This window comes from Puma concolor, chromosome D3 (genome assembly GCF_028749965.1).
Source record: "Puma concolor isolate L17-30 chromosome D3, mPumCon1.1.hap2, whole genome shotgun sequence".
Classification (NCBI taxonomy): domain Eukaryota; kingdom Metazoa; phylum Chordata; class Mammalia; order Carnivora; family Felidae; genus Puma; species Puma concolor.
Window position 1 is genome coordinate 18,972,018 of NC_141678.1, and position 20,413 is coordinate 18,992,430.

Consider the following 20,413-nt stretch of genomic DNA (forward strand, 5'->3'; position numbering starts at 1 on the left):
ATTAGAAGGGATATCAGGGTAAGGTTTGAATTCTCCAGATGTTAATAAGCCATCTTCCTAAGAACAAACCTGCTCCCTAGCATATACATTAAGTCTCATCCAAGTAATGGAGTGGGACAAGACAGAAGGAAGAAAAAAACATGACTAACAACTGACTTTTGTATTTACAGGTTAAAGGCATTGTCTGACAGTATGTTTTTGTTTCCCTCTCTATGCCAACAATTTTATGGTTAGAAAGACAAGGCCGAGTGCTGAATAAGAACAGAGTAAGCGGCTCGTGTATCAATAAGGAAATTGATAAACTTACCTTCCACACCCTGGGCAACCCAGGGCTCAGTCATCTGAGCAGCCTTGGGGCCCTGTCAGGCCAGATCCTCTGGTTCCTGCTCTCTGATGGGAAGTGAGTTGCTGCCTCTCTCTCTCTGGAAATGAGAACAGTCTCTCTTCCCATGTCCTTCTTTCTCACAGACAGGACATGGCCCCAGTGGAGAATGTTTGTTTGGACATTCCTTGCTGCAATGTCCCATCTGGCCACACCTATATATAGCATGAGGTCTTACCTGGTCCTTTCTCTGATACCGGCTTTTTCTTTGGCTCCTGGTTAGTCTGGCACTGGGGTGAATCCACAGCAGTGGTAGCCACTATTTAGGCCTGTATTTTACCCTGCAGTTTAGTTTTCTGGTCCTTTTCCTGTCTTAAAACCTTATCTCTAACAGGTGCCTGAGTGGCTCGGATTTCAGCTCAGATCGTGATCTCATAGTCATGAGATCAAGCCCTGTGTTGGGCTCATGCTGAGAGGGGTGCTTCCTTCAGATTCTCTATTTCCCTCTCTTCCTCTCTCTCAAAATAAAGAAATAAACATTAAAAAACACATGACCTTATCTCTATTTTGAAAAATTCAGTGGGGTGACGCGGCGCCTAGGTGGCTCAGTTAGTTAAGAGTCAGACTTCAGCTCAGGTAATGATCTCACAGTTTGTGACTTTGAGCCCCACATCGGGCTCTGCGCTGACAGTTTGGAGCCTGCTTGGGATTCTATCCCCCCCCCCCCCCGCCGCCCCTTCTCTCTCAAAATAAATAAACTTAAAGAATTCCAGGGGTGCGTGACTTGCTCAGTTGGTGACTCTTAATCTTAGGGTCGTGAGTTCAAAGCCCCACACAAGAAACGGAGCCTAGTTAAAATTAAAAAAAAAAAAAGTAAAAATAAATGAATAGAAACTCCAGTAGCTACCTCTGGTAGGCGCTGGATGGGGGGGTGAAGGGTCTAAACCATTTTAGTCTATTTTCGGTGGATGTCAGGCGATGACTGATATATATAAAATACATGTTTAATATAGTTTTTCCCTCAAGCTATGTTGGTTCTAGATTTGTATATTTTACTGATGGCTGCTACCAAACGACCCTGAAATAGACCTGGATATGAGAGACTAAGAGAAAAATTACCAGGTGTACTCACAACTGCAAAGAAAAGACCCCCCCCCCCCCCTTCCCGGAGCCAGCCAGGGCGTGCCCGGTTGTGGTCTGACCTAAAGGGGGGAACCAATCAAGTTCTGCTGAGTGTTCAAATTTAAATATCAACCAATAACAGCTCTGTAACCACAAAAAAAAAAATCCCTAACTTGTTTGTGCCTGTCTATAAAAGAAGCTGTAAGATCCTTGCTGGGGGCCTCTTAGCTTCACCGGCAACGAGTGCGTGGAGGACCGGGTTTGAACCTGCAATAAACGACCCTTGCCACTTGGCTTTGACTCTGGACTCTGGTGGTTTGTTTTCGGGGGGTCTCTCGAATCGGGGCATATCATTTGGGGGCTCATCCGGGATCCCCCCAAACCCACCAGACCCCAAGTCAACGGGTCGTCCCTGAGACCGATCGGTAAGTGAGCCGGCTCTGTCTGTTTCTGTTGGTCTGTTCGTTTCTGGCTCCCCCGCGCGGGATCTGTATCTGTGACTGACACAGCCCTGGCGGACGCGCTATAGGGCATTCAGTTGGGTCCAGTAGGAGACGTCCACTGGCACCCGTCTGGGGCACCTTTTTGGGCCCATCGGAATTTTTCTGTTCGGGTGGCAGACACCCGAAATGCGCTAGCAATCTAAGTGTTGTGTTCTCTATTCTATAACCTTTAAGTGTTAAACTCCTTCTCTTTCACAGGTGACCTGGCCTGGCCCAGCCAGAAATCCTCATAACTTTACTGTTTCTCCTTTTAATCCTTTCCTCCACCGCCAGGATACAGATGGGCCAATCTCAAAGCACTCCTCTTTCTCTCCTCGTTGCCAACTTCAGGGATGTTAGAACCAGAGGACAGGATTTGAGTTTAGACATCCGGCGGGGAAAATTAATAACCCTCTGCTGCTCCGAATGGCCAACCTTGGGCGTTGGATGGCCAACGGAAGGAACTTTCTGCCTCCCTATAATTGCTAAGGTGAAGTCAAAGATTTTTCTACCGGGTCGCGAGGGACACCCGGATCAGATTCCCTTACATTCTAGTATGGCAAGATTTGGTGGAAAATCCACCCCCTTGGTTGGCCCCCTTCCTGTCCTCAGGAACGTGTAAGGTCCTTGCCATGCGGACTGCAGATCCCCCAAAACCAAAGACGCCATCCGCGCCCTTGTATCCCATATTTCCCGATAGTCAGGACCTACTATCCCTAGACCCTCCACCCTATCATCCCCCTCCCCTCGTGCCCCAGGCCCTGCCCGCAGCAGCCGCCCCACCAGTCGCCCCGCTAGTTGCCCCCCTAGGGGAACCAGGAGGACGGGAGGCAGCAGCCGTGCCGGGCCCCATTGAAAACGAAACCAACCGCGAGGGGCCAGCCGGCGGAACCCGTGGGCACACCCAGCGTGAGCCAAACCCTCGCCTCCCCGACTCCACTGTGGCCCTACCCCGGTGGGAAATAGGACCCCCCGATGAAACAGGCAACCCCCGACTCCAGTATTGGCCCTTTTCCACCAGTGACCTTTACAACTGGAAAATACAGAACGCTCGATTCTCTGATAACCCTAAAGACCTAATAGTTCTTTTAGACAGTGTCACGTTCACCCACCAGCCCACCTGGGACGACTGTCAGCAGCTCCTCCGCATCCTGTTCACTAGAGAAGCGAGAGAGGATCCAATTAGAATCAAGAAAGCTGGTTCCCGGAGACGACGGTCAGCCGACATCTAACCCTGACCTCATTAATGCGGCTTTCCCCCTAACCAGGCCTCCACAGGACGAATGGGACTACAACACGGCAGAAGGTAGGGGAAGGCTACTCATTTATCGCCAGACTCTGATGGCGGGTGTCCCGGCTGCAGCTCGCAAGCCCACCAATTTGGCTAAGGTATATTCGGTCATACAGGGAAAGGCAGAGAGTCCAGCTGCTTACTTAGAGAGGTTAATGGAAGCCTTTAGGCAGTTTACCCCCATGGATCCAGAAGTCCCTGAGAACCAGGCTGCTGTCGTTATGTCCTTTGTAAATCTAGCAGCTCCTGACATTAAGAAAAAACTCCAAAGGCTAGAGGATTTAGAAGGTAAACAGATCCAGGATCTGCTCCGTATAGCACAACGGGTCTACAACAACAGGGACGCCCCAGAAGAGAGACAGATCAAGGCCACAGAGAAAATGACTAAAGTCCTGGCCTCTATAGTCCAGAAAGAACAGCCACCCCCAGAAGGCACTCAAACAACACGCCCTCCCAGGCGGCACTTAGATAAAGATCAATGCGCCTATTGTAAAGAAAAAGGCCATTGGATACGAGAATGCCCCAAGAAGAAACAACCCCGCCCCAGCCAAGGACAATGGCAGCCTAAAATAGCCCCCATACTGTTTACCCAAAATACGGAATAGGGAGGACGAGGTTCAGATCCCCTCCCCGAACCTAGGGTAACATTGCAAGTGGAGGGGACCCCGGTCCAGTTCCTAGTTGATACCGGGGCACAGCACTCAGTTCTGGTCAAGCCCCATGGAAAAGTATCTGAAAAATCATCCTGGGTACAAGGGGCCACCGGAATAAAGAAGTACCCCTGGACAACTCAGAGGACTGTGGACTTAGGAACTGGGAAGGTAACCCACTCCTTCCTGGTCATTCCCGACAGCCCCTGCCCCCTGTTGGGGAGGAATTTGCTTACCAAAATGGTGGCCCAAATTCATTTCCAACCGGGGGGGGGGGGGCCACGGTGACTGAGAAATGAGGTGGTTTGGGCAGAAGCCCTACCCCCCGGAACCTCGGCCCAGAAGGCTGAACTAATAGCCTTAACCCAGGCCCTAAAATTAGGAAGAGACCGCAAGCTAACCGTGTATGCTGATAGCCGATATGCCTTCGCCACCGCTCATGTGCATGGGGCGATATACAGAGAACGGGGGCTCCTCACAGCTGAAGGGAAAGACATCAAAAATAAAGAAGAGATTCTAGCCCTGCTAGCAGCCTTATGGGAACCCAAAAAGCTAGCGATTGTGCATTGCCCAGGACACCAGAAGACAACCGACCCAGTTTCCCGGGGCAACAATTTGGCCGATCAGACTGCAAAAAAAAAAAAAAAAAAACAAAAAACCCTACAACTGCCAGACCCCAGACCCCGGGAATTGCCCCCCAGCCCTGAGTATTCAGAAAGCGACATTCAATGGATGAGTAAACTTCCTATGACCCGAATCAAAGATGGCTGGTGGAGAGACTCCAAAAGCAGCATTACACTCCCAGATAAACTAGGATGGCAAGTTCTAGAGCGGATCCATCGCAGCACCCACTTAGGTTCCCAGCGAATGTTGGACTTACTGAGACAGACTGGACTAAAAATCAGAAATGTCTCTGATGAGGTCGATCCAGTAGTCACTAAATGTACAGTGTGCCAACTCAACAATGCGAGTAGCAATCCTCAGACAACAGGGGTAAGACAAAGAGGGAGCAGACCGGGGACCTATTGGGAAGTAGATTTCACTGAGGTAAAACCAGGAAAATATGGATATAAGTATTTGCCAGTTTTTGTAGATACCTTTTCAGGATGGACTGAAGCCTTTCCAACCAAGAATGAAACGGCGCAGATTGTAGCCAAAAAGATCCTGGAAGAAATCCTGCCCAGGTATGGTTTCCAAGTAATGATAGGGTCAGACAATGGACCTGCATTCGTCTCTAAGGTAAGTCAGGGACTGGCTTCCATACTTGGGGCTGATTGGAAGTTACATTGTGCATACCGACCCCAAAGCTCAGGACAGGTAGAGAGAATGAACAGAACATTAAAGGAGACCCTAACCTAATTGACCATGGAGTCTGGCGCTAATTGGGTGGTCCTTCTCCCCTATGCTCTGTTCAGGATGTGTAATTCCCCATACAAACTGGGACTCACACCCTATGAAATAATACATGGTAGACCACCCCCCATCATCCCTAACCTAAAAGATAACCTTGTCAAAGCTGAGAACGATAATAGTCTTGAATTCTTGTTCTCCCTACAAGCCTTGCAGAGGGTCCATGAAGATGTATGGCCCAAATTAAAGGAACTCTATGAGACTGGACCCCCTGCCTATTCCACATCAATTCCAGCCAGGGGATTGGGTCCTCATCAAACGTCATCGGCAGGGAACTCTGGAGCCCAGGTGGAAAGGACCCTTCCAGGTCATCCTGACAACGCCTACTGCCATCAAAGTAGACGGAATCGCCACCTGGATCCATTTCGCCCACGCCAAACCAGTGGACCCGTTCTCAGACCTCATCGGACCTTCAAAGACAACCTGGACTGTTGATCGGACTAAGGACAATCCTTTAAAACTGACCCTACGCCGCCAACGGACTGAGCCGTAACTATGGTACTTGCCCTCCTCTTGATTGTTCTGCAAAGTCTTCTGTCTGTAAATCCAAACCCCCACACCCCCTATAATTTGACATGGGAAATTACTAATTTAGAGACTCATGAAATCTACAACAAAACCCTAGGAACTACCCCATTAAATACCTGGTGGCCAGATTTATATTTTAATTTAGAAAAAGTTAGTCCATTAGAAGAAATGGAAGGAGGTAAATGGAGGCAACTGCAAAGGAGGGTATCAACAAGTAGAAATGGATTTTATGCATGTCCGGGATTTAGGACGGGGGCGATGAGGCGCACATGTGGAGGGTTTGAAACCCTCTATCGCGCAGCCTGGAGTTGCGTCACCTCCAATGATGGGGAATGGAAGTGGGAAGTAAAACACCAATTTATTGAAATGTCCCATGTCCGACCATGTACCCGCACCAGGTATGATGAAAACTGTAACCTTATTCGTGTAAGATTTACAGAGGAAGGGGGGCGCCTGGGTGGCTCAGTCGGTTAAGCGGCCGACTTCAGCTTAGGTCATGATCTCGCGGTCTGTGAGTTCGAGCCCCGCGTCGGGCTCTGTGCTGACAGCTCAGAGCCTGGAGCCTGTTTCAGATTCTGTGCCTCCTTCTCTCTCTGACCCTCCCCTGTTCATGCTCTGTCTGTTTCTGTCTCAAAAATAAATAAACATTAAAAAAAAATTAAAAAAAAAAAGATTTACAGAGGAAGGGAAAAAAGACAGGCGATGGGTCTTAGGACTCACTTGGGGACTCTACTTATATCAACGTCCCCTCTTTGGGACTGCCATTCAAATAAAATTAAAAGTCTCCCCTCTTGTACAACCGGTGGGGCCAAATCAGGTATTAGGAAAAAAAAAAAGAGAGACGAGCCTATCCCCAGGCAGATCCCCACTACTCCCTCCAGCAGGACCCCCGTCCTTACCCCAGGAGTAAAATCACAAGCTGTCCAAGAAAATCAGAACCCAGAAGGCATAGACTCCCTATGGAAATTGCTAACAGCAGCGTATGAGGCCTTAAACTGATCGGACCCTGAGGCAACAAGGGCCTGCTGGCTATGTTATGATATAAAACCCCCCTTCAAGAAGCCATAGGTCTAGCTGCCCCTTTTTCACAGTCAGGAGAAGAGTCGCCAGCAGCTTGCAAGTGGAATCGAAAGGGCCCCGGCCTCACACTGCAAGCGGTCACTGGCAATGGGACTTGTATAGGAAAGGTCCCCTCTAGCCATATCCAGCTCTGTGCCCCGACTAATTACTCTATAGATGAATCTAAATAGATAATTCCAGCTCCTGACAGTTGGTGGATTTGTTCTAAGACAGGGCTCACCCCATGTGTTAGCAGAGATGTTTTTAATTCGTCACCCGAATATTGTATCATGGTATTAGTATTTCCAAAGGTTATGTACCACCGAGAAAATGTATATTATCTGTGGACAGAAGGGACGGAAGCAAGAGAGTCAATAAGAACAAAACAGGAACCCTTTACGGCCATAACCTTGGCCACCTTATTTGGCCTCGGTACCATAGGGGCAGGAACAGGGATCTCATCACTAGTCATCCAGCACCGGGGGTTCAATAGCCTAAGGGCAGCCATTGATGAGGATATAGCCAGACTTGAGGACTCAATCTCGCACCTCGAAAAATCTCTGACCTCCCTTTCTGAAGTAGTCCTACAGAACCGAAGGGGGCTAGATCTAGTCTTCCTCCAACAGGGAGGTTTATGTGCAGCCTTAAGAGAAGAATGTTGTTTTTATGCTGACCACACCGGAGTAGGCCGAGAGTCCATGGCTAAAGTTAGAGAAGGCCTGGCCAAACGGAGGCGTGAACGAGAACAATAACAAGGCTGGTTTGAGTCTTGGTTCAATCAGTCCCCATGGCTAGCCACCCTGCTTTCTGCTCTAGCTGGGCCCCTTATACTCCTCCTTCTCCTCACCTTCGGGCCTTATATTATTATTTTTTTTTTTTTTTTTTAAATTTTTTTTAACATTTATTTATTTTTGAGACAGAGAGAGACAGAGCATGAACAGGGGAGGGTCAGAGAGAGGGAGACACAGAATCTGAAACAGGCTCCAGGCTCTGAGCTGTCAGCACAGAGCCCGACGCGGGGCTTGAACTCACAGCCCTCACGGACCGCGAGATCATGACCTGAGCTGAAGTCGGCCGCCTAACCGACTGAGCCACCTAGGCGCCCCTTACCTTCGGGCCTTATATTATTAATAAATTAGTTGCCTTTATCAAAGACCAAGTTAACACGATCCAACTGATGGTCCTTAGGACCCAATACCAACCCGTCATTACCGAAACATTTGAGTCAGACACATAAGATCCAAGATTGGCTCTTAAGGCACCAAAGAGAGCGGGGAATGAGAGCCAGAGAAAAATTACCAGGTGTACTCACAACTGCAAAGAAAAGACCCGCCCCCCCCCCCCCCCCCCCCCCCCCCCGCTGTTCCCGCCGTTCCCAGCCAGGGCGTGCTCGGTTGTGGTCTGACCTAAAGGCGGGAACCAATCAAGTTCTGCTGAGTGTTCAAATTTAAATGTCAACCAATAACAGCTCTGTAACCACAAAAAAAATCTCTAACTTGTTTGTGCCTGTCTATAAAAGAAGCTGTAAGATCCTCGCTGGGGGCCTCTTAGCGGCACCGGCAACGAGTGAGCGGAGGCCCGGGTTTGAACCTGCAATAAATGACCCTTGCCGCTTGGCTTTGACTCTGGACTCTGGTGGTTTGTTTTTGGGGGGGGGTCTCTCGAATCGGGGCATATCAGATTTTCATCAGCTCCTTGAGGAACTTTCTGAATTTTAACAAAGCTTCCAGGTTTAGAATCTTTTTTCATTCCTTCTATTAAACAAGGCGATCTTACGGTTTCCTCTTTCCCTTTGCCTGCCTGCATAATTCCAATGTGGTTCAGTATTTGGGACAGCAGCGCCCCCTACCGTGTAACAATCTCTATCTCTGGCTGCTAGTTCATCAGCAAATTCTTGAGTCCCTGCCCAGATAGGGTTCTTTTCCTCATGGGTACAAGAACGAGTTAATATAACATGGATATCTTGACAGGTCAAATCAAACATAATAGATAACTGTTGAAAACCCTCAATAAATTGACAATGGTTTTCAGAATATCATCCTAATTGTTTTATCTGAGCCAGGTCTGCCATGGAGAATGGGACAGGGACTCTAATTGTGCCCACTTCTTCATTAGCAACCTCCCGAGGGGGATATAGTCCAGATTTTGGAGGAGCTCCTGGAAGATGGGGGTTCCACTCCTGGCATGCCCAGCTGGGTTGGGAGCAGAAGAGTCTTGGGGCTTATAGGAGGGATAGTAACAGAGTCAATGTCCCCTTTGAACTGGATGATGATTCCTCGGGTAGCCCAGGTTTGTTAGAAGGAGGGGACCTATTTAGACAATCATCATCCAATATGTCCAGAGGGGGTTTATTAACCTGCTTGGTGGCTAAACACATTCTGTAAGAAGCCCTTATGTCACGATCTTGATTTAAGGTCATGAAGGCCCGGACATAGGGCACTTTGGTCCATTTGCCTTGTTTCCTGCAGAAGATATCTAGTTGGCGTATAGTATTTAAGTTTATTGTTGCATTAATGGACCATTTTTCCTCGTCTCTTAGGGAGTAATGAGCCCATGCATTATTACAGAAGATGAGTCTTCTTTAAATCTTGCAATCCAAATTGGTTCCAATGGGTTAAGAGATGCCCCAACAGGGAGTCCTTAGGGACTGAAGAGGAAGATCCCATGGTCCTATAAAAGTGGAAAAGTCCATTACCATACCCCCCTGACTCCTGGGTGGCATCCCACTCAGGATCATATCAAGGGTTTCTAGTGTTCAAAGTGACAAGAGGCATCCCTCAAAGAGCCATGTTGAGTACTGACTTTTTTCCTGAAGGGATGTCGACATCCCTTTGCTTCCTTATTGTTTTTCCCAGACACAATAGGTGCCCGTAGATGGAGCAAGAGACCCTGCTGTTTTAACCCATGGAAATGCTAAGAATTTGCACGAGGGGAAATACCTAACGTTACAATTTAAGTAGTCAGTAGAGGACATTGATGAACAATAGTAAAGATGGAAATCCATCGTGGTCTAAGGGACATTTCAACACATGTAGTCTTTATAGCCAATTTCCCTAGGAAACGGTCCCAGTTGGGTTTTAATTCAATCAGGTTTTGGTTTTAGCTGGCTCTGAGTGGAGGTCTCTCAGGTAGAAGAGCTAGACCAGAGATGTGGAGGGGATCACAATTGGACCAATGAAGAGGAAACCTCACATGGGAGTCTTACAATTGGCAGCTGTCCCAGTGACTTAGGTGGCTGTCCCGTGCCCAAGAAAGGCAACTCTGTGTAAGAATAAGAATACAGAGAGAGCACCAAGTTTCTGCGTCTTATTACCATTCTCATCAAAGTACTAACTTCCAGCCAAAAGGCAGGTTTTTGTTCCTCTCTGTAACATAGCCACGGGCTAGAAAATTGTAGCCTGAGAAATCGACATGAAAGTGTTCCAATAAGACCACATTCTTGAAAAGCCTCTGAAATAAAAGAAGAGGGAATAACTCACCAAGTTTGCACCAAGGCTCAGAGTCCAGACAAGAGGAATAGCCCCACGTTAGGCGCCAAAAATAATTTTAGGCCAGTGAGGGAACAGTCAAGAAAGAATTCTTGAGACGTTTTGGGTGCAAAAAGATCCTTTTATTATAGCATGGAGACAGGAGACAAGACTGGAGGGAGAAAGAGTTGCCCTGGGATCATGAGGTGCAACTGATTAGGTATTTAGGAATTGGGTGGGGGAGAGGCAGGTAGAGACAAAGGAAGTCTTTAAAGGGATTTCTGTGTGTTACAGAAGAATTACAGGATCCTGGAGGTCTGGCTATTATCAAGCTAATGTTGCTTTTTGCCTCTGGCAAAACATTAACATTAAGGCAGTTGTGAATTCTTTGAGGAAAGTCACACTGTCTCCGTCTCTGGTATTTATCAAAGGGCTGCAAGTTGGAAGTAAATTTCATTTTATCTACATTTCTTTTGCCTTTGTTCTCATCTGTGTCTCCCACCAGAGACTGCCCTCTGCTGTGTGGCCTTGGACAGGTCACAGGCCCTCTGAACCTTGGCTTTCCCCTCTGAAAAGGAGGATAATGTTATTTCCACATTGTGTGACGGGAAGAAACTACTGAACTGGATTTTCAGAGTTCCTGCCTTGAAAGCCTATGTTTAAAGTCATAAAACCCTAAAGACCCTGGGGACATGGCCACAATGTGAGAATTTAGAGGTAAGAGTTGCTGAGCCTCCCTCTTTGCCTCCCTTCCCCCTCCCCACCCTAGTTCTGGCCAAATTCATCCATCTGGAGCACCTGACTGCACCCGCTGAAACCCCTCAGCCACCCTGGGAGGTGGCAGGGCAAGGAGGCCATCCTCATTCCTGGTCCCAAGGCCCAGTCACGGCCCTGCCATGGCCCCACACAGCCCTCCCCACAGACCCAGCTGTTTCTTAGCCCAGCCTGGCCCCTGGGGTTCTGGCTGGGGACGGGAGAGGGAGGGCACAGCTGGTGTGGTTCTTGCTCCGAAGGGCTTTTCCTCTACTGGGCACCTCGTGAGCGGGGAGTTCTCCCAGTTTAACATCCTGCAGAAGGTATCCACCCTCAAGGATGGTGACTTCGTCTTGACTGAAAGGTGCTCATCTTCCCTCCTTCCTCCTAAGCCCCCAGCCCACCTGGCCTCTGGCTCTCCCACTGTGTGCCCTCTCAGACCACAGGGGGCAGGTGGGGGTGAAGGTGAGGGGTGTGGTGAGAGCTGACAGCTGGGGAGGGAGGTGATCAGGATGACTGGGGGGGGGGGCTGATACAACATGCCTCTGTACCTCTTTTGCCTTCCTTCTCCCTTCTGGACCGCAGAGTCTCTCCTCCCCCAGACTGAGGGTTACTAGAAGAGAACATGTGGGGGCACCCAGGTGGCTCAGTTGGTTAAGCGTCTGACTTTGGCTCAGGTCATGATCTCACGGTTCGTGAGTTCAAGCCACGCGTCTGGCTCTGGTGTTGTCAGCACGCAGCCCGCTCCAGATCCTGTCTCCCTCTCTTTCTGCCCCTCCCCTGCTCATGCTCACTCTCTCTCTCTCCCTCTCTCAAAAATGAATAAACATTAAAAAAATTTAAAAGAGAACATGGGAACTTTTATCCAGTGTTGCACAGAGAGCAGGTTCGACAAATGGAAGCCAAAAGGGCCTCTTCTGACTCCTCAGGCTACCCTCCAGGGTCTGCCAGGACTTGAGGGCACGACCCATGGTGAGGGCCAGCCACCAGGCAGATAGAGGACAAGAAGTCAGGTGGCTGCAAGAGTGATGGCCACAGGACCCTGTCAGAAGGGACCCATGGCAGATCTAAGGACATGTTTCCCCTCTTGGCCTCTGACCCATGCACTTAGACTTGATACAAGATTCCAGAGGCCCAGAGAGTCTTTTCTGGGCTGTGAGGCCTTGCACAAGTCACTATTCTGAACCTTTGTTTCCTCATGCACAAATGGGATGACAGGTCTCTAGCTCAGAGAGCCGCTGCTGTGATATCACAGAGAGAAGGCTCTTGATGCTCAAAGCAGCAGGTTTGGCCAAGATTCCTTGCTTGAGATAGCAAAGGAACGAGGGAAATCTGGAGGGTAGAGTCAGGGGAGAGAGAGGAGGCAATGCCCAGGGAGCTGCAGGTAGGCCAGGCCAGCAAGTACAGAGAAGCCCCAGAACCCCACTGAGGGATGGGAGCAGCTGAGGTAAAGGCCACGAACCGGGGTCATCACAGTTGCTGCTCTTGCCCTTATCTCCAGCACCGCCATCTTGATTTACTTAAGCTTTAAGTACCAGACAGCAGACCACTGGTACCCATCTGAACTTTGGGCCCGTTTTCATGCCCACAAGTACCTGGGCTGGCATGCTGACTGCATCCGTGATACCTTTGGCGTGCCCTTGTGGACCCAGGTGAGGAGAGCCATCTGGGGATTGTTGACTGTCAGGGACCCGGGAGGAGGCAGGGACCACAGCCTGAGCCCACCCTTTGCCCCCATTAGGTGTTGGCACCACTCATTGGGGTCCATGTGACTGAGGAGAAGGTGGAGCGCAACAGGGCCTCCACGGACAGGGCACTGCAGTGGCTGGAGAACAAGTTCCTGGGGAGCTGGGCCTTCCTCAACAGCCAGCAGGTGACGCTGGCTGACCTCATGGTGCTGGAGGAGCTGGTGCAGGTACCATCTTGGCCAGAGGAGGATTATCTGTGGGCAGCATTCCTCCTATCACCATGCCCATTACACAGACAGAAACACTGAGGCCTACAGAAAGCTAGGAATTTGCCCAGAATCACAGAGCAAGTTTCTCTTTGAACTAGTGATGGAGCCCTGACCTCCTGCTCCCCTCCTGTGTGTATTTCATGCTGGTGCTCTTGGGCCCTAATGTTGGCCCACTGCCCTGGGCCTTACGTGGGGTTTGGGGAAGGGGCCTGACATTGAGGCCTCAGTATCACTTTAACTTTCCCATCCTTGTCCCCACAGCCTGTGGCTCTTGGCTGTGACCTATTTGAGGGACAGCTGAAACTGGCAGCATGGCGTGACTGAGTAGAGGCTTTCCTGGGTACTGATCTGTGCCAGGAGACCCATGGCCCCATCTTGAACATCCTAGAGCAGACGGCTAACAAAACAGTCCCGCAGCCTCCACCAGAACTCTCCCCCTATATGCTATTTTATATTTCTAGGATCCCCTGAGGAATCTGGAATAGGGACTGATGGTTGGAGGCCAGGAGATTAGCAATAAAGATTCATTCTTAGTTTCTTACTTGTCCTTTTTCATCTTTTCCATCTTGCCTCAGTGTCTTGTTTCTGACCCCAGGAGGAGCTCTGCACAGGCAGGATACCTTATGTCCTTGGTAGTGCTTCTTCTCAGGGCAGCAGATACAATAATCAATAGAAGACTAAAATCTACCATATGTGAAAAGCTCTGAAAATTCAATAACATGAAGAAAAACAAATCAACTAAAAATCAGCAAATGTCATTGGTCTTTTAAAAATAATGAAGACTCCTGGGGGCACCTGGGTGGCTCAGTCGATTGAGCGTCCGACTTCGGCTCAGGTCATGATCTCATGGTTCGGAGGTTTGGGCCCTGTGTCGGGCTCTTTGCTGACAGCTCAGAGCCTGGAGCCTGCTTCGGATTCTGTGTCTCTCTCTCTCTCTCTCTTCCTCCCCTACTCACACTCTGTCTCTCTCTCAAAAATAAAGATTAAAAAAAAATTTTTTTTTAAATAATGAAGATTCCAACTTGAATAAAGAACCAAGAACTATTTTTTATTTTTTATTTTTTATTTTTTAAGTAGGCTCTATGCCCAGTGTGGAGCCCAACTTGGGACTTGAACTCATGACCTTGAGATCAAGATCTGAGCTGAGACCAAGAGTTGGATGCTTAACCAACTGAGCCACCCAGGTCCTAGACTTATTGGTTTTATTACACTGTTGTATTATATGTATGGAATAAAAGTATGTTCCAATAACCCTCATCACAGTTAACCAAAGTAACCTCACAGATAACAAGTCAATATAGCATTGGTACCAGGACAACAAAATATTAAGAAATCAATGCGAATTGAAAACTACTAAGGGATATAGATGGTGTTTCATGGGATATGGTAATGATTTTTGAAGTCTGGGAAACTTAAAAGACAACTAGCACTCCTGTCTTCCAGCAGTTTGAGCATAACAGCAAACTATGGGGTTATAGATTGTTGCATAAGCTACCGTGTATATCAACTGGGTTTATTTGTATGACCAAGCCCACATCAGTAATTTTAGCAGAGAGAATGTAATAGAAAGAATTGGTCACCAGGCATGATAGAACTCCACTGGCAAAGAAAACCCAGATTATCCCAGAGACAGCCAATAACCCTAGGGCTGGGGGACCAAGGGAGGAAATTGGAAGTATTAAAATCCAGGTGCTGAAGGAGAAGTAGAACTTAGGTCTGTGAGGAGAGTGTTGCTGCCTCCAGAACCCCAAAGATGGCCCCATAGGACTGAGATCAGACCTTGGAAAAGGGACTGATGGAAGAGGGTTCTGGTATCTCTCAGGGTGAACGAAAACAATGGTCCTAAGAGTGTTGTGTTGGAAAACTGCAAACTGAGTTCAACTGCAGTTATGGGAGAATCACTGCCCCCAGAGCAAAGACCTGTTGGTGTGAGGATGTTGACGGTGTCCGGAACCTTTGACCTCCTCTAGCCTCCTACTCAGTTCATGGTATCAGTGTTTTAAGGGCAGGGCTTAATCCTGTGTCTAATACCCCGTGGTGTAGGGCATGATCTAAAAACCTCTGTTCTTGGAGAAGTTGGTGGTCAATTGCATCCCTGTGGCCATTTCTGCCTGGGCATCAAAATGTCTTCATTTATTTGAATAGGAGTGCTAGAAGAGAAAAACGATTCTGAGGAAAATGGGTTTCTCCACATAAGATTTTATACCCAACCAAAATAGCACTCTTGTGGGAAGATAGAAAATGCCAGCTGTGCACCTCTCCTGAGCTACCTAACAAAAGCAAGGTGTGCTTTTCGGGAGGGAGTTCAACCAAACAGAAGATATGAAGACATTGACCCAGGACCATACTAACATCTAGAATACTGGGTAAGAAGCAATGGGCTCAACCCCAGGTGTCACCACCCCCAACTAACTGTGATGAGATCCCTGACAGTGATGGAAGGGTGGCTTGAAACAAAGCCCCGGGCCAGGTGGGAGACTTCTGTCTTCAAATCCACCATGTGTCCAACCATCAGTCCCTCTTCCAGACTCCTCAGGAGATCCTGGAAATACAAAATAGCATATATGAGTAGAGTTCTGGTGGGGGTTGCAGGACTGTTTTGTTGGCTGCCTGCTCCAGGATGTTCAAAATTCGGCCATGAGTCTCCTGGCCCAGATCAGTACCCAAGAAAGCTGATGGTTTGGCACTTCTTCTTTATTCTCTGGAACTGTCTCCTAATCCTGGGGCTTGTGGCTATTTTTCAGTTTTGATTTGTTGGTTTCCTACACCCTGATTTTGGTGTGTTCTGCCAGGTGGTGAAAGAGTCAGCCTCCAGCTGCCCTCCTGGTGAATCCCCAGTGGGAATGAGGTGGCCTCTCATTGGCCCCAGTCATGCTTGCCCTCAGACCTCCATGCTAGTCACAGTGTCCTGCCCCACCATGAACCTGGCACGCTACCTGCATCTGGTGTCCCAGGCCAGCTGCCCCATCACATCTTCACCAGGTGGAATGGCATCTCCTCCAAGCCAGACTCAGCAGTACTTCTCCAAGGCCCTGATCCTCCCAAGGTCCCCCTCCTCCTCCTCCTAAAGTCCCCCTCCTCACCCCCACCTTCTTGGAGTCCAGAACTTTGGGGATCTTTTCCATCTGTGCCTGGCAGCCTTCCTTACCCAGAGGGAAGTCAGTCATGTCAGAACATAACCACCACTTCATGCCTCCTCCCTGTGAACCTTGGGCAGTGTGACTTAAGTGACAAACATTTATTTCTCAACACTTCTGGAGTTTGGGAAGCACAATATCAAGATGCCCGTAGATACAGTATTTGATGAGAGCCTGCTTCCTGGTTCATAAATGGCTGTCTTCTTTCCATGTCCTCATGTGGTAGAAGGGGCTAAAGAGTTCCCTGGAATCTCTCTTATAAGGTCAGTAATCTCATTCACAAGGGACTCATACCATCACCTTGGGGGGTAGGATTGCATCATATAAATTTGGAGAAGGGAATTCAAATATCTAGCCCATAGTAGAGAGATCCCAAGCCTTGCCAGTATGGTATTTTAAATAGATAGATGATAGATAGATAGATAGATAGATAGATAAAATATTTAATGTTTATTTATTCATTTTTAAAAGAGAGGGAGCGGGGGGAGGGACAGAGAGAGAGGAAGAGAGAATCCCAAGCAGGCTCCGCACAGTCAGCACAGAGCCCGATGTAGGTCTCAAACCCACCCACTATGAGATCATGACCTGAGCCAAAATTAAGATTCGGACACTTAACAGACGGAGCCATCCAGGCATCCCTATTCATTTATTTTTATATTAGTACAGACAGAGATACTTTCTAGAAAATGATCGATCGTATAGACTTGCTCAAAGAAAAACGTACCCCATTATATGGTTTCAGTGAGGTTGCATGAGAAAAAATTCACATCTGTACTGATTCTTAAAACGTACTTTTCACCACCCTGTATCTTTGGGTTCAAAGTATAGATTATTGGGGTGCCTGGACGGCACCCCAATTCTTGATCTCAGGGTTGTACGTCTGAGCTCCACATTGAGTGTAGAGATTACTTAGAAATAAAATCTTTTTTGAGGTGCTTGGGAGGCTCAGTCTGTTTAGAAAAAGTGAAGACCCATATGATCATAACCTGCAATAAGTTGTCCAGCACCATAAGGTCTCAGGCTACGTTGTTTTGGTATCTGGGCCTTGCTTCCAGTTACAGATATAAGACAAGACACAGGGAGAGGTCAGTCAAATACACATCTGGAATCCAGACACTCCAGCTGCGTAAAATCACACAATTGTCGAGCATCAGCATTAAGTCCCCAAATTGAGATACCAATGAGGTTGTTAGCATGGAGAATTTTTTTCCTGATGAGCTGCGAGCTCTGCCTGGGCTTGCTTCAATGCGTCTAACACCAAATAGGTTTCAGACCATCTGTGACTGAACTTTGACAGTTTCATTGTATATTCCATTCGATGAATCCTGCCCTAAGGGCTTCAAACAGTGAAATCACTGTCATACAGGTTTCTAAACAAGTCTGCAGACCTGACCGTGGATCAAAGGCATCTGCTGCCATTATTTTGTGGCATCCTGCATCTTTGGAGAGATTTGTAGTTGTATTTGAATAAGAAAATAGCAGTGAAGTGGTAACTGGTGAAAAGGTTGGTGTGATGGACCAGGAGGCACTGGTGTCAGGGAGACACTAGTTATTGAGAAGTATTTTGATACATGGTCATTTCATTAGAGAACTTTTTTTTTTTTTTTAAGAACTGGGGCAGCTGAGTTATATAGTATGCTTCTTTTCTCTTAAGTTTTTTTTTAATGCTTATTTTTGAGAGAGGGAGATAGAGATCAAATGCAAGTGTGGAAAGGGCAGAGAAAGAGAGGGACAGAGAATCCGAAGCTGGCTCTGCGCTGACAGCGGAGAGCCTGATGCGGGGCTTGAACTCATCATGGACCATGAGATCATGACCTGAGCCAAAGTCGGACGCTTAACCAACTGAACCACCCCGGTGCCCCTGTATAATATGCTTCTGATGAGCCACGCCCAGCTCTGAGCACAATGCATGTATGAGCTCACGGAGTCACTGAGTAAAGTGCGCTTTACTACGGTGCACGGTGGCCACTGCACCTGTGGACGGGAACAGGGCCACCCAGTTCCTGCTAATGGACCAGTAATCTGTGACTATTACTGCCACTGCCCTCGTGGGTCACTGCTGAATACAACTGTGGGACACTCCCACAAATGGCATTGCTGGGTAAGGGTATCGTGCGTCTTTTTTTTTTTTTTTTTCCGGAAATGGAATGATTTTTAAAAATCATTTATTTATTAAAAAATACTTTTTAGTGGACACACAGTTACGCCATTTCCAGGTGTGCAGCATAGTGATTTGACAACTCTGTACTTTATGCTGTGCTCACAAATGTAGCTGCCATCCTTCACTATACGATGCTCTTACAATATCATTGACTGTATGTGCTGTACCTTTCATCCCCTTGACTTATTCATTCCATAACTGGAAGCCTGTACCTCCACTCCCCTTCAGCTATTTTCCCAATGCCCTCACCCCGTCTTCCTTCTGGCACCCAATAGTTCGTCCTCTGTAGTTATAGATTCGATTCTGCTATCACAGGCCATTTTCAAACAAAAAAAGTTTTTCACAGTTTATTTATTTATTTTGAGAGGGTTGCAGAGAGAGAGAGAGGGAGAGAGAATCTCAAGCAGGCTCTGCACTGTCAGCACAGATCCCAATACTGGGCTCAATCTCACAAACCATGAGATCATGACCAGAGCCCAATTCAAGAGTCAGATGCTTAACCGACTGAGGAAACCAGATGCCCCAGGGATTTTTTTAAAAAGGTGTATTTATTTATTTATTGAGAGAGAGAGAGAGAGAGAGAGAGAGAAATGTGAGTGGGGGAGGGGCAGAGAGAGAGGGAGAGAGAGTATCTCAAGCAGGCTCCACGCTGTCAGCGCAGAGCAGAACCCAACTTTGGGCTCCATCTCAGGAATGGTGAGATCTCAGGAAAAGTGAGATCATGACCTGAGCCAAAACCAAGAGTGGGATGCTTAACTGACTGAGCCACCCAAGTGATCCTGAGTCAGGGATTTTTAAAGGCCATCAGAAGAAGGTCTGGGGAAAGGGGAGAGGAGTCACGTGACTCCTCAGCCAAAGAAAGTCGGTAAATATGGGAGGGTCAATCTCATTTTGTTGTGCTCAAAGAGTCAGTGGTTCTGGGTTCTGGCTGGCTTTTTTTTTGTTGTTTGTTTATTTATTTATTTATTTATTTATTTATTTAAAAAATTTTTTTCAACGTTTTTTATTTATTTTTGGGACAGAGAGAGACAGAGCATGAACGGGGGAGGGGCAGAGAGAGAGGGAGACACAGAATTGGAAACAGGCTCCAGGCTCCGAGCCATCAGCCCAGAGCCTGATGCGGGGCTCGAACTCACGGACCGCGAGATCGTGACCTGGCTGAAGTCGGATGCTTAACCGACTGCGCCACCCAGGCGCCCCGAATGTTTATTTATTTTTGAGAGAGTGCAAGTGGGGCAGGGGCAGAGAGAGAGGGAGACAATCCGAAGCAGGCTCCAGGCTCTGAGCTGTCAGCACAGAGCCTGATGAGGTGCTGGAACTCATGAACCACAATATCATGACCTGAGCCAAAGTCGGACACTTAACCCACTGAGCCACCCACCCTGGCTGGTTTCTTTATGAAAACTTGATCTCCTGCCAAACAACAGAATTCACAGTTGGCTATCATGGCATCGAGCATGAATATTATCTTACCGAAACAAGGTGGCAGAGAAGCAGATTTGGGGGAAAGATTTGAGCTGCACTACCTGCCTTGTTAACTCTTGGTTAACCCTTGGTGAATGGTTTCACTAGCATCTTAGCGGTGTCTCAAGAAGGAAAGAACACAGCGTCTTTAATCACTGAAAGCAGGGGTGCCTGGGTGGCTCAGTCGGTTAAGCATCCGACTTCGGCTCAGGTCATGATCTCACAGTTTATGGGTTCGAGCCCCGGGTCAGGCTCTGTGCTGACAGCCCAGAGCCTGGAGCCTGCTTCAGATTCTGTGTCTCCCTCTCTCTCTGACCCTCCCCCGTTCATGCTCCGTCTCTCTCTGTCTCAAAAATAAACATTAAACAAAAAATTAAAAAAAAAAATCACTGAAAGCCAACACCCTGTTTTGTAATCAAGGACTTCTCACCACCAACCATGTGCCTGAACACAAAACTTCTGGGAAATTGCACTTATGTCACAGAAACAGACCTTGTCAAAGTACACAACACTTTCAAGTTTCTTACAGTTCCATTTGACAATATTTGTTTTCCAGTGAGTGAATAGTTTTCTTATGAGAGAGCCAGGATCCAGTCTCCCAGGCACCCCC

The 20,413-nt window shown here is 47.9% G+C and overlaps 1 protein-coding gene across 1 annotated transcript; it reads left to right on the plus strand.

The window, feature by feature from the left end:
• Window positions 1-6,188: 6,188 nt before the first annotated feature.
• Window positions 6,189-13,579, plus strand: LOC112870442 (glutathione S-transferase theta-2B-like). The gene is given in 5 exon segments (XM_086683343.1): window positions 6,189-6,203; window positions 11,345-11,448; window positions 12,586-12,736; window positions 12,826-12,999; window positions 13,303-13,579. Coding segments are annotated over 5 exon segments (654 nt in total). The 3' UTR covers window positions 13,513-13,579.
• Window positions 13,580-20,413: the final 6,834 nt, after the last annotated feature.